The 25,228-nt window shown below is 29.7% G+C and overlaps 2 protein-coding genes across 6 annotated transcripts in view; one reads left to right on the plus strand and one right to left on the minus strand.

Annotated features, from left to right (window-relative positions):
• The window catches only part of Shal (potassium voltage-gated channel protein Shal), a 120,822-nt gene extending 105,243 nt beyond the window's left edge, over positions 1-15,579 (plus strand). For 3 of the 4 annotated variants that reach the window (XR_016178208.1, XR_016178215.1, XR_016178214.1), the window contains one exon: positions 304-10,788. Coding sequence is in view for 1 of the 4 variants with exons in the window: in XM_089177341.1 (XP_089033467.1) it covers positions 14,064-14,102 (39 nt within the window). In the remaining 3 variants the exon portion in view is untranslated. Of the gene's footprint in view, positions 1-303; positions 10,789-14,063 lie in introns of those variants that run through there. The other variant, XM_089177341.1, reaches the window with a different exon arrangement.
• Positions 11,330-24,354, minus strand: HisCl1 (Histamine-gated chloride channel subunit 1). Of its 2 annotated transcripts, XM_015335450.2 has the most exons (9): positions 20,345-24,353; positions 20,071-20,146; positions 19,503-19,634; positions 18,286-18,463; positions 17,544-17,770; positions 16,979-17,061; positions 16,576-16,887; positions 15,959-16,164; positions 11,330-14,234 (listed from the first exon to the last, which is right to left on the minus strand). In XM_015335450.2, exons 2-9 carry the CDS (start codon positions 20,142-20,144, stop codon positions 14,058-14,060), a joined length of 1,389 nt encoding a protein of 462 aa, XP_015190936.1. In that variant the 5' UTR covers positions 20,145-20,146; positions 20,345-24,353; the 3' UTR covers positions 11,330-14,057. The 2 variants fall into 2 exon arrangements, with proteins under 2 accessions (XP_015190936.1, XP_015190937.1); XM_015335451.2 differs by lacking the exon at positions 19,503-19,634 and having other exon boundaries at positions 20,345-24,354.
• Between the last annotated feature and the right edge of the window lie 874 nt (positions 24,355-25,228).

Here is a 25,228-nt window from a genome sequence, read left to right on the forward strand (position 1 = left end):
TCAAACATCTGCACGTTCAAATCTTTCTTCGACACTTTATCCACGTGGATATTCAATTTGGATTGTGACATTTAAAATCCATTCATATCTCTTCGTTTTATTAAATTTATCTCTATAGAGTGAAGATATAATGGAGATTTCTATCTCTGTAAGCATCTCGATCTCATCATTGAAATATGTAACACTTATACAATCTTAAAATGCGATCGAATTTATTCAAGAACAAGTTATTTTTCATTTAATTCGACTATAGAAAACTAAAATTGATTTAAAACGATACAATCTATTATGGGTATATTGCAGTAAAGGAAAAAAACTCTGATACGAGTCGACGAGATAGAAGTTCCGAAATGATTTACTACTACGAGGAAGAAATAATCTTTAAAAAAGAGATTATTTATAAAAAAAAAACCCAAGAATATTCTCAGAGAAGTATATCAAGATTCATCATCAGATCGAGAAAGAGAAGATTCGAGGAAATTAAAGATTATGGAGAATGAAATAGATCCGAATTAACTACGATCCAAGATCGAATAAATTTCAAATCCAGATTTCGTAGATGAGACTACTACTACGCTCTGTTAATTTTAATTCTTAACACATACACACATACACACACACACATATATATATATATATATATATATATATATATATATATATATATATATATATATATATATATATTTTCGATTTCGATGACTAAAAAAGAGAGACAAAAATCGATTTTGTATAATGGATCTTAATAGGGAAATCAAACGTCCAAAATATTTCAATAATGACCTTAAAAATTCATATATTTCATTCAACTATAACGATAATAGATTAATACTCAAGATCCACAAGGTCGCTCGTGAAGGATTTCTAGAAAATTTCCAAGAATGATGAACGAATTCGAACGAATCGAATTTCTACGATGAGTTTAAATCATTATTCAGGATTCGTTTTATCGATGTTAATTATATCGACATTCATCGCCGTTCGATATATTATGATGTTGTTTGCGTGCATTTATGTAATTTGTTTATCTTGCGTGAAGAGAGATGTAGAAGGAAAAGGAAAGTAAAGAAAAGAAAAAACAGAATGAAATGCAGTTTTTAAAAAAAATGCGAAGATGTCACGATTAAAAAAAGATAGACAAGTTACAAAATAAGAAAATGGCACCATAATATGCCTTACTCCGAGTCGCATAGTTATTTTTCATATTTTAACAAAATTTATAGATTGTATATTCGATAATATTAACAAGTGAGATCCCACAAATATCCCATGAATAATTCGTATGCGAATTGACACTTATGTTAATAAATTTATATAATTCATTTTTGTTAATTAAACGATCGGGCTTCGGGTCGAACTTCGTCGTTTCTTTAAATGAAAATTTTTCACAGTTTTTTAATGAATTATTCGTTTTCTCTTCTGATGCATGTATAATTACCAATACTTATTACTACGTAATAATAAGATATTAAAATAAGAAATTTTTCATAATTATCAATTGTTTTTTAAGATATCGTTAAAAGTGTATGCAAATTACATACATATTTACATACAGACATACCTATGTACATATTCGATAAGTTTTGAAGACACTTGGTCGTCTTCATCGTAGTTATAATTCTACGTTATTTACCTACATACCTACCTACCTTCCTACTTACCTACCTACCTACTTATCTATCTATATTTAATATAGAAAATCTTTAGAGATAAAACATGCTTGAAATTAATGGACTATTAGTAGTTTCTTTAACGAATCGACGTAGTTCCCGAATAACTTTAAATCTATGATAATTATAGTTTGCGATTTTACTCAAAATAATATTTTGTTTCATCTCGGACATCGAGAAATTATTATTTGCGATTATAAATTGCGATTTTGTGAAAAGGGTCTCGTGTCTGCCTGGTATTGTCGATATTACGAAATAACTATAAGTTTCATTTTCAATTTTTATCCATGCCAACCGCAATGTCCAAAAGCGGAGCGAAATAGAGAATGAAAGAGAAATTATTGTCCATGTGTAAAAATAGTATAGATAATAACAAAATAATAATAATAATAATAATAATAATAATAATAATAATAACAAAAATAATAAGAATAAGGCAAATAATAATAAAAATAAAATAAAATGAAGATCGAATGAGAAAGATATTGTGAAAGAGAAAGGAAGAGAGAAAGAGAGAGTATGAAAGAATGTGTGTGTATGCGTGTGTGTGATAGGAAGAGAGAGAGAGAGAGAGAGAGAGAGACAGGGACCCACCTACATTTGTATTCGATTAAGAGTAAAAATTAAGATAATACCCTCGTTCTTTCAAAGTTCCGCGTTCGGTTGTGCCCGATCGTGAAGATATTTTAGACAAAATAAAATATTAAAATTATAAAAAAAATTGTTGGGCGTCGATTTGAAGAACGTCCCCTCTCTCGTCGTTATTTCGCTGTATGATCGATCGTTGAGATGCCTTTTTAGGTAGACAGATACTAGATATTCCGTTTAATATAATCTTTTCGCAATAAAAAATATAATACGAAAGCTTAAATTAAACAAGACGAATTAACACGATTTTTACGAAACATTCCTTCTACTCACGTTTAAGTTGTTCCATAAATAATGATAATAACCTATTGTGAGTAAATTTTTCATTTATTCTCTTTGTAGATTGGTGTAATATAATATAAATATATATTATAAGGGAATCAATGAAAAATTTGAGAAAGAAAAAAAATGGGAGAGAGAGAGAGAGAGAGAAAGAAATACAGTGAGAATAAGTAAAATAACTATTAAATGGATGCAATGTGAGAAATTACGCTTAAATGTCCTTTCTCTTTCTGATTCTCTACGATCGATATTTTTCGATCGAGCATTATACAAGTATGATATTTGTTGGAATAACAAAAAAAAAAAAATAGATAATTGTAAAAAAAACGAGAATTCTTCCTATGAGAATTTATAAAGTTATGGGTGAACGAAATCTCGAGTAACGATCGATCGATACAAGCGCGTTAAAAAAATATACGGATAATAAAACGAAGATCGAGAGAAAAACAAATATAAGCTCGTTGAAAAAATAATAATATCGATTATTCGTGTAATCAGGATATTACATGACATAAATGCAAGGTTGTAAATATTTCGTCGAAGTTCTTAAAAAAAAGCACTTATTTGAATGTAATTAACTTTGTAATTACCTGTAACGATCAAACTTCAAGTCAAAGAAGAAGAAAAAATCGAGAGAGAAAGGGAGAGAAAGAAAGAGAGAGAGAGAAAATAACATATATATATACACACACACACACACACACACACATATATATATATTATACATATTAAATTATAAACATTATAAATATTATTATAAGTGAAAAGCAAAGGAAAAGAGATTATACACATACGAGCAAATTCACGCTCACACACACTTGCAGCCCATGTCGCGCAATAAAATAAATTCTAAATCGTTTTCAAACTACTAGTATGTGTGATGGTTTGAATGTGTTCAAGGTTTTACGAGAATAAGAGAAAGAGAGAGAGAGAGAGAGAGAGAGAAAGAGAGAGAGAGAGAAAGAGAGAGAGAGAGAAAGAGAGAGAGAGAAAGAGAGAGAGAGAGAGAGAAAGAGAGAGAGAAAGAGAGAGAGAGAGAGAAAGAGAGAGAGAGAGAGAGAGTGTGTGAGATTGAGTGAAAATGAGAGTCTGTGTTGTCGAACGAATATATACTTTGTATGTGTATACTAATAAAAGAGAAAAATAGGAAGAAAAAGAAAGATAGAGCAAAAAAAAAGAGTATAAACTTGTGTGTCGTGAAAAAAAATGGTCTTTTGTCGTTTTAAGTCGCAATTAGATCCACTGTACAAGGTAGTATTAAAGAAAAAAAGAAAATAAAGAAGAAGAAGTATACATGAAAAGTTTAAAAATAGAATCGAGGAGATAAAGAAATAGAGAGAGAGAGAGAGAGAGAGACAGAGAGAAATGAAAAATTGAAAGTTAGTTAAGGAAGGTATCCGTCGCAAGAAAAATTTCAGGATTAGCGATTAAAATATAATTAATCTCATTCACTATGAGGCATGAATGTAGCACATAATGCACAACGTGACGTTTTAACTTCTTTCATCCTTCCTCCTAATCTATTATTTAAAATATGGCGATTAAGAAACAGCAGGGACTGCAGAGAACTTCTTTTGCTCTTCTTTCTCGTGTGCCAAATTTGCAAAAAATTTATCAAGCCTTGTTCGTATCTCTGATTGAGGTCAATAAAAATGAACAATTAATCGATCATCCTTTATTTTATTGGACTTTTTTATTACTAGTAAAGAATAATATCGTCTGAAATAAATCTGATATCGTACAATCATCGCGTATTTAACACGTGCTGTATAATATTTCATCGATTAGATATTAATTGCTCAAATTTTTATTTTGATTTAAATTATTTTGTTTTATTTTATTTGATTTAACGCGTTTTACGCGTATATCTAACGTGTGTAAAATCTAATATTATTTTCATTATCTATCTCATGTTGATACATTTGATTAGAGAGATCGACAGAGAGTATTCGATTGATCACGTTTTGTACTTTGCGCTTAAAACAAACCATCCTAGTATGAAGAGAGAAATAGAAAGAGAGAAAGAAAGAGAGAGAGAGAGAGAGAGAGAGAGTACGTTATTGATTTGTAAAATAATTAATTAATAATTATAAGTAATCCGAGCAAGTATGATAGGAAGATGAAAATAATAATAATAATAATAATAATAATAATAATAATAATAATAATAATAATAATAATAATAATAAATATAATAATAATAATAATAATTAATATTAATACAAATAATAATAATAATAATAATAAAACAAAGCGATGAGCAGTCATGTTTCAATAGGAAGATAAGGGAAGAAAGAGAAGAAAAGAAGATGAAAGAAGAAGACAAAACTAAAATGAGAAAGAAAATATAATAATGAGTCTTTCAATTCACTACCGTACTGCCAATTTTTCCGAAGCGACGTTATAACTTTAAATAAGGGGGTTTAATAGACAAAATACACGACGCCCGTCTCTCGTCGTACATAAACCTGCATTCATACACACACATCCATACCTACATACATACATACATCTATATACATATTTAAACAAGTACATGTTTACATACGTAATAATAATCTTTTCGTTTTACTTTGTCCGTTCTAAACTTTTGTCAGGGTCAAGTCCTAGAAAACTTTTAAAGGGGGGAGGAGGGGATTCTTTTATGATATTTTATTCAGGAAAATGGAAGAGGGTAAGAAGATAATTCCATTGTATTTTGTTTAACAATAAGTGAGTTCGCGAATGAGATGAATTTCAAATGGAAAGTAAGATAAAATTAATTATTAATTTAACCACGCAAAAGTAAATGATTTATTCTGTTTATTGTCGATTATGTATAAATATCGCACGCATGCACAAACATAGAAAAAAAAGATAAGGAAAGAGATTAGATCCGCCGATTTATCTTGTTCAAACTGCGTCCCACATACACACATACACACATGCTTGTACACACTTATTTGTATAGCGTATAACAGGCACATGTATATTTCAAATAGAAAATCAAATATTTTAGTTATAAGATCGATAAAGTTTTGTTTACATTCGAAATATAGTTTATCCCGAAATTCAAAATGAACTTAAACTCGTCCTTTTCGTATAATTGTTCGCTGCTTAAGATATAAAGAAAAAGAATATTAAAAAATGAGTATAATGATTTTATAAGTAGGACACTTGCCGTCCATGAACTTCTACATCCGCGAATTATAGCAAAATACAAAATTTGCTATTTGTCGAGAGCTGTATGTTCCTTGCACACCGATAGTTCGATGTTAAACTTTTTACGTTTATTTAACGATTATATTATTATTATTATTATTATTACTATTATTATTATTACATAAGAATAAACTAATTTTAATGTATGTTTTACTTACGTGGAGACAAACGCACGTGCACGCGTTGACAGACGATCCATGAGATTTATAATTCGCTCGAAAAGAAATACGATGGGCGTCAAAAATTCATACATAAAATTTGTATTTTGTTTTGTTTCGAATAATTCGAAATAATATTTATCGCTAAAGTTCTTTGCTTTTCTATGCGAACGAACTAATCCATAAAACAAATTCTATATTCTTTAGATAAAACCCTTTTATATTTCTCGATCGTTGCAATTTCGAACGCTTTGAAAATTTTTCAAAAGCTTATTGTTTTAAAATTTTATGATCAAAATAAGCGTATCATTCTTTTGATGTTGTTATATTTAATAGAAGTATTTAAAACATTCATATGAGAATATTAAGGAGAGTTCATATTTTAACTAAATGAAAACGTCAAAAGATTTCATAATGGACAATTTTATGATAATATCAATTGAATACGTTTTAAGAATGATTCGTGTCTCGTAAAGCGTTTATTATACGAGTACACTTGTATTTTTATTATCTGTTTGGAATTAAAAAAAAAAAAAAAAGGCAGTGAAATAGTACAATCAATTGTGTTGTCGTAGTCTTTCTCGATATACCACGGCTGAATTCGCTTTGAGAGATATGCCAAATATGTTTAAAAGGGTGAAACGGAACAATTCGTTCGTAGAAAGGCGCAGAATCGTTGCGGGAACGGTCGATTATTCGATACCTAGAAAATAAATCGTACTTCTTTCGGGAATTGCCGAATCCCTCACGTGGTTTTCTTTGTTCGAAGGAAACTTTCGTTGACCGAACCGAATAAATTTAATATTTTTCTCTTCAGAGATAAGAAATTCTATTTCTTCCTTCTGTAAAAAAACATTTAGGAAATATTATTAGCATTATATTTATGTTACGACGTTAATTCAAAATTTATATAAAACGTAATAATATTTTAAGACTTATCTTTCCTATTGAATTTCTAGGATCGTATTCCGAATATCAAGATTTTTGGGCAATAATAATGTTATTCTTAATCGAATTAAAATGATAATCGTGGAAAACTGATAGTAAAAGATGATAAGTTAAAAAACAACAATATCTTTAACGATCGAGAGTAATTATGCTATAAGAAAAAGAAAAAATACTAAAAAGAAAAAGAAATTGAAAAAAAACTACTCATTAGACGTAAAGTAAAGAGGCAAAAGTGTTTTTAATCAAAGGCGTTGTCTAACTTCTATCCCGCCTTATACAAAAAAAAAACAGAAAGAAAGATAAATAAATAGAACCTTGTATTATTTATCATCATAGGTACCTTTCACCTTCTGGCAGTCCCTCACTTAAACTTCCCTCGAGACGACGAGGAAGATGCGAAAGCGATTAAATCGATTTATCGTTAATAGTCTTATTGAAAAATTCAACAAGCCTGTGTATCGTAGTGACTTCGTTTTATCGTCGTCGTCGTCGTTTCTCACCTTTCGAAATCTCGATCGTGTACCTATATTTCTTAAATGTTCTATTTTTACAAATAACTCTCTCTCTCTCTAAATATTTTAGGTGTTGCAATTAATTTGGTGTCTTAATATTAAATTCATTGCATCAAAATCGTCATATTTTTTCCGTAGAAGGAAATTCAGTAGTTGTTTGAGAAATGGACCAAAGTCATTGAAAATCATGAAGATTATTTCGAAGAATAACAGACATATGATTGATTTATAAAACACATAAATATTAAAGTTTTTTTTAAAAGGCATTGTATTAATTGCTACACTTAATATTATAGATATGTACATAAAACTTGACGATAATTAAATTCTAACGAAACGAGAGAGATTTATTTATGTAAATAAGATTATTCTCTAGTACTCCTTTGTGCTTCTTCGTGGCTCGAAGAAAATCATCTCTCGAGAATTATTTCATTCTGGAAAAAAAAGATGAAGAGAATAAAAAACAAAATTAAGAGACAAAGAAAAAGTAGAAAAGACAAAGACAAATATAGGTATTCTTCTATATAGAAAATGATCATTTACTGTACGTTCTTACTTCTTTACATTATTTTTTCTACTTATAAATGGTAATTATTTTATAGCATTAAAGTAGTACTGATACATTTAAAATAACATTCTTTGATCGTATCTAAAAAGACAAATAAAAAAAAAATCGATGCTCCGTTAAAAGCATATAATCATCAAGATAGAAGGTATATTATAGCACTATAAAGGATAATTTTTCGATAAGGCATTATGGGATAATGCATAGAAGTTATCGATTAAATATTTTATCGATAGTTTTTATTTAATCAAAATCTTCTAACTTAGGTAATTTCTTACGTTATGTCACACTTAATATTTATGATACGTTTTTTCCAATCCAATTAGTATTTTCATTTCATTGATTTTTTAATGGAATAAAATTAATATCACACAAATCATATTGATAATCGTTTTAAAATTCAAGTCGATTATTTTCTTTAATACAAAAATAGAATTCATCGTATATATTACAAAATGTTTCAGATCTTGTTAACTATTGAAATAGAATATGTGTAGGTATTTGTTAGTCTATCTTTAGAAAGTTTCTAGTTAATTACGAAAATGCGAATATCCTGTTGGAAGATCAGGATGGCAATCAAACAAGTATGTTACGATAGTATCCCACGCACATCAAATAATTAACTGTAGCTACTTGTGATAACGATTAAAATCGATCGATCCAAACTATTCTACTTTAATTATACTATATACAAGCTTTGTCTTTATCAATTCACGCGGGTTTGCATGGTGATGTTATCAAATCTTATAATTAAACGCGAGTTTTAAGAATAGATCATTTTAACATCATGTTTAAGGACAAAATTAGTCAATTTTTATTACCAATATAAAAGAGTTAAATAGAAGCAAAAGGTTCGTATAGAATATTTAAATGAATAGCGAGCTCGTTAAACGATTTGATGGAAAGTATATGACAATTAGGATTTCTTTTTACTTGAAAGGAAATCGTTCTTTGAAGAGGAACAATCTATTAAATCGTTTCACTTCAATTAATTGCCTCTTAACGTCGAGAGGATGATTCATTGAGTATAGAACGTGGCGATTATAAAATGAAAGGCGCCGTAAAGTACTTACTGTTTTTTTTCTTTCTATCTCTGTACTTACCTTTTCTCCTTCTATAAACGTTTAACAGACTTATCATTAAATATCGATCATATAAAACATTAAGAATTTATCAATTAGGCTATTATCTTGAACCTGTGCAAGGATGATTTGTTTTGTTTTCTAAAAGACAAATATCGTAAATAATATCGTTTTCAATTAGCATGAAACTTATTGTTTTTTATAATTTAAAAAAAAAAAGAAAATGAATGAATATATATAAAAAGAAAATCGAATGGATTCTAAACGTTACAACAAAAAATTAGAGAAGCCTCGTATATTGCTTTCTCGATTTCGAGTACCTTTGGCTTGTGCGTTCGCTGCGTGCGCGTGTGCGTGTGTATGTGTAAGAAAAAAAGAGAACACGTAGATCTATTTAATGATAACAAGAGAACAAAAAATAAAAGAAAGAAAAGAAAATAAGAAAAGAAAATAAGAAAGGAAGGACAGGAGATGGTATCAAAGTCGTTAGAGGATTTAATCACTTATCCTGATCGCTCCCAACTTTATGCTCCTTCGTACAAGATTGCCTTTTCCTTCTTTACTTTAGTCAAAGATATAAAAAAAGAAGAAACTTGAAAGAAGGTTTCGCTGTAATACGGGATTGGGATGATATCTAGTTGGCTTAGAAATATATGAAAAAAGTGACGGAGCATGTACGTGTGTTTGTATCTGCGTGTGAAAGAAAAGGAGAGCGAAAAAGAGAGAAAGGGAGAGAGAGAGAAAGAGAGAGAGAGAGAATGAAAAAGTGAAGGAAACTGATTGTGAGTGAAAATTGGACGACATATATAATTAAATAAAGGTTAGATATTTTAAAATAGTTTCGGAAAATTTCTCAACGTATTTTCTATCTTATAATAAATGTTTAAAATAATTAATAATCGATTATTTTATTTGTTTCAACATTTTATAACTTATTAATGATGTATCTATGCATTTCTATTGCAATTATTTTCAATTCTATAGAATAATACTATCAATAAATTGTTTTGTCGATTTGTATTTATTTACATTATAGAAATTGATCAAGTTCAATTGGTTTATATTTTAATATAATTTCTTTCTTTTTTATTTTTTTATTTCAATATTTTTTCACCTGGTCAGAATTTAAACGTGAAAATTTATAACTATCTGATATGTAGACGTATTTATTAAAAGTCTAAGTAAAAATTTTAGTTTATACAATATTTTTGTTTGTTCTATCGGGACATAGAATACGGTTATAAATTTTTGGAAACTATTTTAGAAATAGCCGTGTGTAAAGAACAGCTGAGAGTAAAGAAGATTATCAAACGAAGATCGATGGATCGAAACATACTTTTCCTAAACGAAGGGATTAACCTTTTCGTAAAAATGGCGAGTTGATATCCGCTCTCTTTTAGGAGTTTGTTGCGAGCGACGGAATTTGGGCGCGATTTTCCGTGCGTTAGTAGAAAATAAATAGTAATAAAAATAAAAATAAAAAAAAATAAATAAAAACAAAATAAAAAAATAAACTATAAAAAAGAATAATCAGAAAAAGAAAAAAAAACGTACAAACGATCGTGGATCGATCGTTGCCGAAGTTTTAAAGCAGGTTGCGCGTGGATATGCACACCAGTGGAACCCACTACGATGCCTCAAGAATATATTTATTATCGAACATTTCATGAAATAATGAACTGTCGGGAGAGATATATAAAAATAAAGTACTGTCTTTATTCACGTTGTTTCGACGTTCTTTTTTTGCTGCTTTCTTTCCCCTCAAAATTCAATCCTTTCATAGTTATATCTTTTTTCATTTTATTTTTTTTCTTTCTTTTAATGACAAAACATAAAAGAACACACGAAATTCTTCTCATAAGCACCGTATATATCTTTAATGATAATTTATTATTAAAGTATTTCTATGTTGATTACTTTTACGTATATATGTTACGGTCAATGTAGTAATACGGACATTATATACAGGATGGGTCACCACATTTTACCACCTTGATTTACGTTTTTATTATTACGCGTAGCAGACAATGTTTCACATGGAATTGAATGGCATTAAAAAGGGCTCATACTGATTGTACTTTTTTTTAGGTGGACGTGTCAAGGACATATGAAGGTCATTAATGTTTTTTTTTAAATGGAATCATATATTTTTTATTGCATCATCTGATGCTCTTTCATATTATTTACAAAAAAGTATTAACCTATTTATGTAAAAAAATTATTACTTTAGGAGATATTTTAATTTTTGTCTATTTACAAAAAAGGTTCAATATGGCGACCATTTGCATCAGAACACTTTCTGAATCGAGAAATTAATGACTCATTAACGTTTCTTAATGTATCTTATGTTATTTCCTTGCATTCACTGACGATACGATCCCTTATATTGGCCATTGTAGCTGAAGGCTCAGCGTAAACTTTATTTTTTAAGTAGCTCCATAAGAATAAGTCGAGGGGTGTTAGATCTGGTGATCTAGCCGGAAAATGAATGGGCCCACCCCGTTCTATCCAACGATTTGGGAAGTGTTAGCCGCAGTTACGATAAATCCATCCGTTAGCTCTCGCGAAATCGAAAGACAAGCTGGAATTAGTCGCAAAAGCATTTTACGCATACTGAGAAAGCACAAATACCATTCATATCATGTATCAAAGGTTCAAGAACTGACCGCAAATGACTGTTATAAACGTTTAGAATTTTGTAATTGGGCTCTCACTCAAAGAGACAACTTTTTCATTTTCCGGCTAGGTCACTAGATCTAACGCCCCTCGACTTATTCTTATGGGGCTACTTAAAAAATAAAGTTTACGCTGATCCTTCAGCTACAATGGCCAATATAAGGGATCGTATCGTCAGTGAATGCAAGGAAATAACATAAGATACATTAAGAAACGTTAATGAGTCATTAATTTCTCGATTCAGAAAGTGTTCTGATGCAAATGGTTGCCATATTGAACCTTTTTTGTAAATAGACAAAAATTAAAATATCTCCTAAAGTAATAATTTTTTTACATAAATAGGTCAATACTTTTTTGTAAATAATATGAAAGTGCATCAGATGATGCAATAAAAAATATATGATTCCATTTAAAAAAACATTAATGACCTTCATATGTCCTTGACACGTCCACCTAAAAAAAAAGTACAATCAGTATGAGCCCCTTTTAAAGCCATTCAACTCCATGTGAAACATTCTCTGCTACGCGTAATAAAAACGTAAATCAAGATGGTAAAATGTGGTGACCCACCCTGTATATTGCACGAGTAATATATACAATGTCCTATTGAGTAGAACATTGTATAGATTGTTTGGTCAATCTCTATAATGCCCAGAGGGTTTTGTTCACTTTAGAATATATGCTTTAATTGATTGTGTTTAGAGCACGGATGGGGAGTGGGAAGGGATGTTTACACTCATGTAAGTGAAACAAATTATGGAAATTAAAAAATTTGTACACAGTGTTAGCAGCAAGCTTCGGTCAGTCTACAAAATGTACTTACATTAGTGGGGTGTGTTTAAAGAACAGCGTGCAAGGATGTAGGTCAGTATATACAATGTCCTTAGTAATATATTATCCGTAACATATGTATATAGATTTCATAATTTTTAATAAATATTATTTAATTCCTACGAGTAAATTGTTGCTTTTCTTATGTATATAACGAGATAATACTATAATAATACGGTATATATAATTAAAGGCATTAATTTTTTTTTTAATAATAGATATATAATATTAAAATTCGAGTCGATTTTTGTTTTATTAAAAAAACATACTTACGATAGCTCGATATAACAAGAAATTCGATGAAAATTCTTAAATATAGACGAGTAATATTAATCGAAAATGCATTTTGATAAATCTTTGTTTTTTTTTTTTCATTAACGTTGGTATAAAAAAAAAACATATAGATATCAATGTTATTTATAAATGTATAGAATTAATAATTTAATTAATAATCTTCTTTCCTTAGACGCGAAGCATTTAATTTCTAGATGCTCTTACGATTAAACTAGACGGTATAATGGCAATGCGGCCTACCATGTAAGGGATACCACATTATTGTCTAACAGTAAAACCCGCAAGTGGTCGTACATTCCTACGATAAGACCCTCTATCCTATCTGCGGCTTTCCACAATATTAAATCTTCGATTAAGTAAGGAAGCCGCTTTTCCATGAGAAAGTACATTAAAATTTTTTTTTTTAAACTAAATAGTTATTTTTAATCCTTTGCACTTTGTATATTTTTTCTTTTGACCATTGAAAGCAATTTTCATATATAAAATCATCTTTGTATATCAATATACGTATATAGGTGTGTGAATATTAACAGCCAACAATAATTATTTGATATAAATATATTTTGTTTAATATCATTAACATTTTTTAATAATAATAATACTAATAATAATAATAATATTATTATTATTATTAATAATAATAATTATTACATTACATATTTAATGACAAAATTTCTAATTTTTTTGAGTGCAAAGGATTAAAAAATTGAAACGATTTAATTTGTTGCTATTATTATTAGCATAAATAAAAGAAATACTCTTTTAAATTATAACGTACGTTAATATTAATGCGATTTGTAAGTATAGATTTTATACAGGATGATAATAAAGTTGTTTATGTTCAAATAATGAAAAGTTTTTTAAATATATTACATATAGTTTTTGAATTCTAGTTAATTTGATAACTTAATTTATATTTTTCCTTGTTGCATATCAAGCATTTTTGATTTCCATATAATTGTAGATAACACAAACGTGGTAAATGATACATCATAAAATATTCATTTATATATAAACTTATATTAGTTTTCATTATTTCAAGCCAAACAATAAGTCTTGATAACATTAGCTAACTTTTTATCAACACTGTATAAAAGGCACTACTGAATCACGTTTCTTTTTTGATTTCTTTTGAATGTCTATGTTCGCTGATTGATTAATCAGTAAACGTGGCGGAGATTCTTCTTATTTTATAGGAAGGTGCTCCAATAAACGACGTTCAGGATGAAAAATGAGAAGGGGAAGAAGAATCTGGAGATTTTATCGATGTAAATTGCCGTCGCCCTACCCTGACAGCAAGTATCGTACTGGACGGTAGGTGGCCTTACAGGACTTCTGCTTCTCTCGGAATCGGGCCTCATCGGGGTCTATAAATTATTACAAGATATTATAGATTTTACAATTAGATCAAATCACATGTAATTAGAGTAGTTTCCAAATTCATGAAAATATCAACACGATTCGTATTGGATTGATTTCTGGTGATTTCATATTTAAGACGGATTTCAAATGAACATTTCAAATGATCTGAATGGCGTAACAACATTGTGTAAAACGGCGTAAAAACGGCGTAAAAACGGCGTAAAAACATAAGCGTATTTTCGGCACATGTGAGATGCAACGTCTTAAGCAAAACTGGATTTAAACTAACATAAGATATTACAAGAAATACCGGCTTAGGAAGGTAATGGCTTTAAAGTGCCAATATCATTAAAAAATATAGTAGTATTAAAAAAGATTAGAGGGTTCAAATGTTGATGATACGAGGAGAGTCTTTCCCAAAACCGTACTTTAAGGAGCATTATTTTTAATTTGCTTTTTCATCTTTAATCAGGTACTAAAAATCAAACTGGTTTAGAGTACGTATATATTTATAATATAATACATTTTGTGTTAACGAAGTTTCAATATTTTTCCGTCTCTGTTATATAAGAACAAATTTGAAGAAAGTTTGAACAATTGATTATAAGTAAAAAAACCCATGAATTTCTATCTAGCAAATTTTATCGTGTTACATTCAAAAAGCAGCCGAAACTAGACGGAAACAAACGATTCTCCGATTCTTCAACAAAGTTTTAGGCAAGAAACGTTTTAACTTGAAAATTCTTGATGCAGAAAGTTTCTTGAAAAGTATACTCGTAAAATCCGACACGTTGATTTGTAACGTAAAATTTTCTATCGTTGATTTTTTACTACCCTCCTATTGTACTTTATAAAAAAAGATACGAATAATTATGTAAACATATTAATAATTTTATCTTTTTATCTTGTTGTATTTTTTCTTTTGAATATATCCGAAGATAGATTAATTACGATATCGGGACTATACTTCGAGCTTCTCTAATGGAGAAAGGTGTAGAGATATTTAAAGCGAATCAACAGTCTCGTTAACTAGAGCCTTTGCACGTGAAACACGAACGATCTATTTGCGCTACAGTGATGTAAATAATCATGCTTTTCTGAGAGAATTACCAGAGTTTACAAACGAGTTCGTGTGTACGTAAACGTAATGCAAAGATATCTATACGCTTGACATATTTAGCGATACGTATTGCAAATAACATTTTGCAAGAATTTCTGAAAACAAAATTGTAATAAATATTCACTGTTCTTCGTTCGTTAGAGGTCGAAAACGCTTAATAATAACAATTTTTATTATCTTTTAAATTTTTGTTCTCTCTCTCTTTTTCTATCTTACTCTCTTTTTTTTTTATCAATCTATGAGAATATAAAGTTGCTCATGGCTATGAGAGATAGGATAAGAGTTTTAACAAAGCTGACAACAGTCTTAAAACTTTCCACTTGACGCTCCTTTTTTTTTCCTTTTTTATCCAAAGTGCTCTCGATCATTTTACGGATAATTCTCAAGAATTCATTGAACAATATTCTTCGTAACTCAAGTACAAAAACAACTTGTGAAAATTTATATATCCATTTATAATCGAGAATGCTCTTCAATTTCTTAAATATACTTTTTAGTTTTGCTCGATAATAGTTGGGTTGGTTATCGAAAAATTTCGTAAATAAAAAAAAATTGTAAAAGAGATATAAATATAGTAAAAATGAATGAAATATGGAAATAAAGTGAAACCTTAAATTCATCGATAGCTTCCCTAAGATCCTCATCGGAGTAGCCTTTCATGGCTTTCGTTGCAACAGGACCCATGTAATTATTGACTACGGCGAATTCCATGAGGGACAGGAATACAAAGACGCTGCACGATGACATCCATACGTCAATGGCTTTCACATACGAAACGGGTGGTAACGATTGTTGAGACTGTGTATTCTGAGTTGCTGTAAATATAAGAATATATATATTTTGTTTCTTTGTTCATGATTATTCAAGAAGAGAGATATTATTTTAATATTACAACGAAATTTTTGTGGAATACGATATTACTTTTACATTTTTTATTATAATATAAAAGATCTATAATATAAACGTATTCTATATAATCTTAAATCTCTTTTAATGTTTTATGAGTATGCGCAACATATTATTCAAGTACGAGAAATATTTGTTTATTTGAATTAAATATATAAGTTAAAAATTATGTATGTGAAATACTTTGTATATGTTTGTAAATAGTATATTTTTTATAGAAGTTTATATTATATATATAAAAGACCATCGTGTCCTGTCAATATCCCCAATATTAAATAACTAGAATGATTCATAATGTACTTAACCTAAGGTAATCTTACCAAGTGTGAGGAGTGATGTTACACCAAGTGTAACTCGAGCTGGAATTGCTTCGGGTTTGATCCAGAAGGCAATCCAGGACATTACAACGATAAGGGCTGAAGGTATGTACGTGTGGAACAGGTGGTATCCTAATCTTCTTCTTAAATTAAAAACGATCTGAATACACGTGAAGTTTCCAGTCGAATACTCGATCGTACAATCGGTTGTGTAGTTGTTCGATATATCAAGCTGTGGCAGTTCAATTTCGGGATTTACTACTAACGGATCGGTCATGTTCCATATGAAGACCAAATCTTGCGTCGTATGTGATACTGCAATGTGTAAAAATATGTATTCTTATACATAAATGAAAATAAATCAATTTTATAGATTGAAATTAATGTTAAAGATGATCATACGAACAGCTTTCTATCATCATTGAACAAATTTGAGTATCATGAGGGTAAGATTCGAACTTCATCGCACAAGAGAGTACCAGAGTCAACCTATAAATTATTACACAAATAAAAACAAATTAATATTTATCGAGATAAGTAATATTTTAATAGCAAAGAATATCATATTTATGTTCAATCAAACTTTACTAACTACATTTTTAGCCCAAAATGACTTATGTATTTTACATTGCTTAAAATATCATAAATAATTTTATTAGCAATTACTCCATGAAAAGCATTAATAGTAGTTTGTTAGAGCGTTAACGAAAAGCATACTTTTCCCAAACATTATTCTTCTCATTAAAAATTTGTTTGCCAAACAATAGCTTACAATTAGATTAGCATAAATGTTAATTAGTGTGACTAACCACAAACGATATATCCTAATTTTCTATTTATAATTGAATCATAATACATATTGTTAACGAATATTCAGTGTACATCTGTCACTTTTACATAAGAACAAATTTGAGAAAAGTTATAACAATTGAAGAATAAGTTAAAAGATAATTTTAAAATAAGATACTTACTTAGACATATAAAGTAATGTTTTATCATGATAAAGCCAAAGATAATGATTCGGTATGGACATTTCATGAAAAGTAACTTTTTTCGCGTTCTTGAAAAAACAATCGGGTCTCCAAATATTGTTCAACCAATCAACGTCCAATATTCTGTACTCTTCCGACATATTCTCTGGCAATCTTAATCTAGAGTCACGCCAGCTTTGAGCCAAAAAAATATCTGCGACGTAGGTCTGTAAAAAGACAAAAAATTATTAAATACAACACAATATATATTTCATTAGAATAAATAAATAAATTGTAAGTAAGGTTTGGGTTAATGGTAGATATTAATTTTTTATTTTAAAATAACGCTACCATTAGAGACACAGAATAATTTAAGTAGAAAAATATTTCCCTTAAGAGGAAGAAGAAAATTATTTAAAGAAATTGCTTTCGTTAAAATGAATGCTTTCATTTAAAAGTTAAATAAAATAATAAGCGTAAAATGAATGAAATTATTAATGATACAATTTCTAAAAGATTTAAACCAGGATTTTTTCATCATACTTGTTAATAGTTAATAGTTGAACGTTTCGTGTGAATGATACTAGTCATTTTTTTGTCAGCAAGTTAGCCGAAAAAATCGAAAAAAAAAGGTTCATTGACGATCGTTATTGAACGTGACACTTGTCGAGGTTTATTTATAGGACGTTTCTTGTTTCTTAGAATGTAATTTAATCATTTTATATTGATTATAACAACTCACCATGGATTCTTCGTTAATAGAATCTAGGCTGAGAACGGTGACGTGAAAATAAACGATAGTAGGTTGTCCCAAAAATTTCGGTGCTCTGTGCTTGTCGTATTGCTTCGGATTTATCGGTAGGATGTCTCTTAACGATAGAGATGCCTCTTTCCTACCGTAATCTTCTTGGTCGGCTTCTCTAAAAAATTGAAAAAAAAAAAGAAAAGGGAGGAAAGATGCACTCGAGCTTATTTCTCTTCTTCATCTTCTTCGTTAGACTAATACATACAAAGCATAAACCAGTAATCAAATGAATTTTCGTGTAAAAGTAAGATACGTGCATTGTGCATTAACGGTAAATACCTGAGCGAGGGACATGCATAAGCAAATCTTGGAAGAAGAAAGAAATGGTTTTTTTTTCTTTTCTTTTTTTTTTTTTAAATAAGCTCTCCAAAAGAAGTCTAGAAAAAGTATAAGCGAGTGTAAAATATTGCCGCGATACCGATGAAACAGCAATATCGTAGAAGCCATAATAGGTCTTCGTGCTTGGCACACCTTTAAGTTTAACCGAGATAGATAGGTGTGTTCCTTACATGCAGACGTTTTAATATGCCTAACCTACGACCTCTGTCTTATATGTATGTTTTATATGTATATATGCTATTTCGCGATATCTATACCAATCGCATTACTATAATCGTGGTCACACCTCAATGCGCTTGCTCGTCTGAATAAGTTATCTTTTAGAAGATGCTTATTTGTTTAATAACTTTTTCTTTTTTTTAATTATATATAATATAAAATATATATATAATTAAAATCGAACGAAACGTTCTTAATTATATCCTATATTATAGAAAATAAAAAATATGTATTGAACATGATATTAGAAGATTTCTAAATGTACAACCTAAATTCAATCCAGTCTTATAATATGATTGAATAATAGATTCCTTTATTCAGCCCTATTCAAACGGACTAACGTCAAACCTGATGTCTTATTCTTCTGTGAAACCTAATCAAGCCAATAATCCATAGCAAGACTTTTGAGAATATGTTCTTGCCATTTTTATCATCGTCTTTTTTATCTCTTCAATATAATTTTTTTTAAAACTATTTCTTATTCGATTAGTGATCAGTAATTTGTTATAAAGTATACGTCAACAAGTTTGAATGAGTGTTTTAAATGGAACAGAGAACGTACTTTTGGATGATATCGATCATTATGGATGCGTTACCTTTCGATCTTGGGAAAAAACCGGTACCCGCGCTTTCTCGCCGAAAGTCGAATTGTACTAGACGATAGGCTATCGACTTTAATATGCCACCCTTCGACCTCCGTGGAAAGAACCGGTTCACATACTTTCTCGCTGAAACTCGACACAGTGGGAGGTTATGGTGGGGTAACGTATATCGTCATTATTCGTGCAGAAAGAAATGAATAAGTATATAATAATCAAATATCGTTTTAACGAATTAATTAATAATCTTTTGTCAAATTATCCTTTTAATAGAATGACAACGATGGCAGATAAACGTTACCTCACAATAATCTCGGAAAAAGGAAGGATAGATTTCCCATGATTATGTTGTTTCTTATTTTTCTATCATTACCCGACAAAAATATCGCATTTGACACGTGTTAATAGTTACACTATTACCGTTTTTCAATTTTGAATGGCATGAGTATTCGTGTTATCGTTTGTAACGTTAATCGGGAAATCCCCTTTCTCTTGTTTTCTTTTTCTAGAAAAAGTAGCCCTATCGAGAGAGTTCTTCACTTAATTATTTCTTCAATGTACTCACGGAAAATGTAAGGCTGCCATGTCAAACAGCGTGTACAGGTAGCAGCATAGGATCACCAGAGAGTGTCTCGTCATTCCTAGAACACGAAACGAGAAAGTTTTTTTTTTTAAGGAAAATTGTTTGAAGTAATTTGAAAAAGAAATATAAAGAAATGTTATCTTTTAGTTAACACGATTAATTAAATATTTATTTTTAGAAATTAACGAGAACTTTTATAGCTTGTGTCTAACATAGTTACAACTGTACATCTTTAAAATTTACGAAGAGAATTTACCGAACAGCTGCACATTCTATCGTGCCGATTTTCCTCTCCCAATCCACTGCGTCCTAGTAGTAGTCGTCGTCGTTGTCTATATTTAAATCGAGGCTCGCACAGCCAATCCAGATCGCAAACAGTTTTGGTATTCGTTGTTAAATAGAGGAACCCTTTCGTATATACGTTTGACGACGTTGTCACAAGGATGAATTCCAACAGTTCCAACGTTGTTTTCTCACATATGCGATCAAAGGTACGAGCGAGTTACCGATCGAGCGATCGTCGATCCGAAGTCGGTCCAGTTTGTCGCGAAAGATCATCGATCTCTAAGCACAATGGTGATAAACTTTAGACACAATTCACTGGATTCTCTCGTCTCCTTTGATACCAATAGTAATAGTATTTAGTTGTCATTGCACGTGGCTACCAGATTTACGAACACTAAAATATTCCTCGTTATTCCTATTTTTGTTTCTTCTTTTTACTTATTTCAAAGGAAGTTTATAACATTGTTCACGGAATTATTCATTTCGGCCCTTTTTCTTTTTTTTTTGTTTTATTTCTCTCTTTCTCTCCTTTCCTCGCACGATTCCTCGAGGAAACCCCTGGAACGACGATCGAGGACACGCAACTGTCGTTCTCTCGTCGTCACCGTAGAACTTGTCGATCGTTTTACGGAAAACCGAATAATAGATAGATAGAAAGAGAGAGAGAGAGAGAGAGAGAGAGAAAGAGAGAGAGAAAGAGAGAGAGAGAGATAGAGAGATAGAGATAGGCAGGGATAGTAAGATAAAGAAAGAGAGAAAAAGAGAGACAGTTGGTTCGCCACTCAACCACTGGCCACTGCACGGTGGTTGCTGCTTCTGTAAACCACCCGGTTGGTCGGTGTCTCTAAGCCAATTTGCCTATCGACTAACTGATTAAGCCCTACTCTTCTCTTTCATCGGTGCAAGAGAGAGAGAGATAGATTGAAACACGGCCGTTACTGTGTATTATGTTTGTATTTGTGCATTTGTATGTGTGAGCGCGCGCGCTTCTGTCGAAGGGTTGCTCTTCTGTGTCTGTGTCTGTATTCGTGTGTTCGGCCTTTTTGCGTGAAACTTCTCGTTGTTCACGTCGTTGTGCCTTTACGTGTGTCCTCGTAGCAGAAGAGGCTGCTGTGGAGAACACGGGAAATAGCCGCGGCCGATACTGTGGCAATAGTGTCTTCAACTTACACACCTTTCCCTCTTTTATTCTCGATATATGCCGTAGACTTGCGCGCGAGTGTACTTCTCAGGTTATTTCAGGTGTATGCATTCGACACAGTCACACTTTCCTCGGTCTAATGAGATTCTCTATACACGAGAAAACGAACGAGATTGTGACTTTCTCTCTCTTTCTCTCTCTCTCTTTTTGTCTTTCTTTTTTTTCAATTTAATTCTGATTATTCGTAATTTTTAATTTTAATTTTTTTTTCCCATTAAGTTGTATGCTATTTATAAATGACAATTAATATTATATATATATAATATCATCAAACTTTCATGTGTACTGATTTCTGTCTCTGAATATCTTCTGAAAGCTTAATTTAATCGCCAAAACATAGGACATCATTTTTATAGAGCAGTTAATTTCCTATAAAAATTTGTATTGCGCATTTTATAATAGTCATTTATTGTCGAGTTATAAAATTCATAAACAAAAATGAAATTTGTCTTAAAATAATCAAACTTAAATCTTCAATATCATTCAAATGGTGAGGTTTACGGAAAAAATATAAAATACCTTTTTTGTAGAGTATTAAATTTCCTACAAAATTCGTCTAGAACATTTTTCTTTACAATCAATTAATGATGAGGTATGAATTTTAATCTATTGGACTGAGAAAAAAAATTAAAAACCGCGATGCGAAGGATCATCTTATTAAAATTAAGAGCTCATATTTGGTGAGAATTTTTTTAAGGTGTTTGGCAACCCATTTTTCCATGGCACTTGTAAACAAAAAAATAATTGATTTTTTTGACCCACCCTAATATATATATAATCTCGTTTTCTATTTTTATTTCAATCTTTTCGCATGTAATTAACGAAAATAAATTGAATTTATGTAAAAAAAAATTATATATATTAGAATAATTATTTGGATAAAATGAAAAGCATGAGGGGGTGATGTATTTTGTTTCTTATCAAAACATACGAATGCATAAGAAAATTTCGAAAATTCGTTATATATTCATTGTAAAATCGATCGTATCTTTATGTCGAATTGAAAAAAATAATCTTACGAAGTCATTATCGATAATATAAAACGACAGGCATTTGATCGATCCGTTGAATAAAGACGCGAGTTGAATGGTCGTAGGAATAGTGGTTGGAAAATTAGGTTATTTGTCGAGAGGTATCACACCAAGTATGTGGCTTAATTGTGTACTATATAAGAAATATTTTTTCTTTTTTCCGAATATAACCAGCGAGGGTTTTCAATTTTCGTTGTTAAACAAATTTAACGAATTTATTATTATCATAGCAATGTGTATATTTTTACTCTTATATATGTTATGTACTATTTCGAAAAATTGTCACACAAAAGCACATTTTGTCTCAATATAATTATTGTCAGGTACGTATGATGAAATCTCAATCAATCGATAGTTATTTATCAAAAAGAAAAAAATTAGAAGAAGACAAAAAATAAGAGGGAGAAAGATTTGATACAATATGTGGGTAAGGAGAGACCAGCTAATATCTATCAGTAATCCAATTATTTCGCGGGATGTGTTTTGACAGTTCATATACTTAAATGGAATGGTGCAGGCTAAGTTCGAAGGCTGAAATACGCTTTTAAATCCTCCCTAGCTCGTGTAGCCGAGAGGTATAAGTGGGGTTAAGCTGGCGTGGTCGTGAGGTCGTGTCAAACACGATCGTAAAAGGAGAGAAGCAGAGAAGAAAATAAAAAGGAAGAAAGAGAAAGAGAAGATTATAGATCTTCTTGTTTCTTCTATATTCGCGTCTATATATATATATATATATATACGATTAATATATATGTTTCGGACACTGTATAGATTGTCCGGGGCATTCTAAAGAATCCCCACTAAGATTGGCCGATGTAATTTTAAGCATGTTTTTCATATATTGTCCGGTTAATCTATTGAATTCCCAGAGGGTTTTGGTCAATTTATAAAATGTACTTTTTAAGTTTTTTTTTAAGGCTTTGTAAGTTTGTTTTATTTACAATAGCTGAAGATTATTTCACCCTTTCTTTAATTAAATTTAAAAATTTTCTTAGTTTATTTAATTTAACAAAAGCTTGAGATCATTTTTTATTTTCCTTGACTCGTGCTTTAAACAAATCACACTAAAGTATATTTTATAGATTGACCAAAATCCTTTGGGCATTTTATAAATTGAACGGTCAATCTATAAAATGTCCTACTCGATTAAGCATTGTAAATATATCTCGCAGTAATACATTGACCGTAACATATAATACACTGATACACGTGTAGTATATAAAGATAGATATATAAAGATAAAAGTAGTTGTAAAAAAAGTCAAAGAGTAGGAGTTGGTGTTTACTTGCGCGCGCATATTCCTCGTTTATTCGTCAACTTCTTTCACGGTTGATCCTAAGCAATTAGCGAGACAATTTAAAAAAAAGAGATCACAGGGAGGCGCACTCGGCTTTTATACGCGATTGCATGTAGGCCAACCAACCAACCAACCAACCAACCAACCAACCAACGAGTTGTCTTGCATCGTACATAAGTAGAAAGATGATTTCTTTATAATTGCATATGAACTCGAGTATAAAAATCTGGGTTGCTTTTATTCAAATGCATCCCGTTCATGCACCTCTACTCAATGTTTGTAATATACGCTCGCTTTACGATTGTTATTAATATTTTTTTTTTATTATTTTACAGTGTTTATAGAATATAACAACAATGGGAACGTATAGTACGCATATATTTAAACTTATTTAAAGCTTTGAATAAAATAAGAGTAAATAAGAAAAAAATGAGAAAATAAGAAAAAATATTCATAATATTGTACTGTTTAAATATCGTTTATTCAAAATATTAATAATATATATATATGTAAATACTGTAAATTTATTAGATATATAGAATAATAATTAAATTACATGTGTAACACTTTTTTCTATAAGCAATATTAGTATTAAGTAACGAATTATATTTTTTTTACAGAAATAACGATACATTTTTAATGCAATGTATTTGTGAAAAAAGAATTGATAATAATGTATAATTATTTATTATCTGTAAAATATTCGAAGGAAAATATTTATGAAATGCTACGTCCAGAATTTTTTATTAAAATAATAATTTATTTATTTTTTGTCTACAACAAATAAGTTGTATTTTATGTCTATATTAAAAATTTCCTTTTGTTTTCATTATTGATACTTTTCACTACTTGGTACAATTTTGTGATATCATTATTATTTATAATAAGTATGTAAATATTATAACGAATTCAATATTCAACATTTTTTATAATGATCAATCCTCATTTATATTTTATTGTTAAGAAAATATTGTATTTAATAATTTTATAGATGTGTGATTCCTGATTAATATTATCTACTTTATAGTATTTTATTGATTGTATATGTATAATTAATGATATCTAATAAAGTAAAGATAAATTTATCTGTTATTCCCCTAATTGAAATTTATGATTATTTCATATGAAAGAATATAGTTTATCATTGCTAAAATTTTTTATTAGTTAATTAGTTTAATTTTTATTAGTAAGTAATAATATCCGTAAATAAAAATAAAATAAAAAAAACCCGCGGAATCCATGTACGATTTAAGTTAAACTTTCTTAATAAATAATCTTTCTTTCAAAATAAACTTTATTGTTTTATTAGATTATTAATTATTAAATTAT

This window comes from Polistes dominula, unplaced genomic scaffold, assembly GCF_049000335.1.
Source record: "Polistes dominula isolate Pdom_NZ unplaced genomic scaffold, Pdom_raw_medaka contig_20, whole genome shotgun sequence".
Classification (NCBI taxonomy): domain Eukaryota; kingdom Metazoa; phylum Arthropoda; class Insecta; order Hymenoptera; family Vespidae; genus Polistes; species Polistes dominula.

Coding starts and splice junctions, on each gene's coding strand:
- HisCl1 (XM_015335450.2), bottom strand. CDS start 20,144: ATGACGAGACACTCTCTGGTGATCCTATGCTGCTACCTGTACACGCTG. Junction 17,771..18,285: donor CTATTAACGAAGAATCCATG/GTGAGTTGTTAT, acceptor GTCTTTTTACAG/ACCTACGTCGCAGATATTTT. Junction 16,888..16,978: donor TTCAATGATGATAGAAAGCT/GTTCGTATGATC, acceptor TACACATTGCAG/TATCACATACGACGCAAGAT.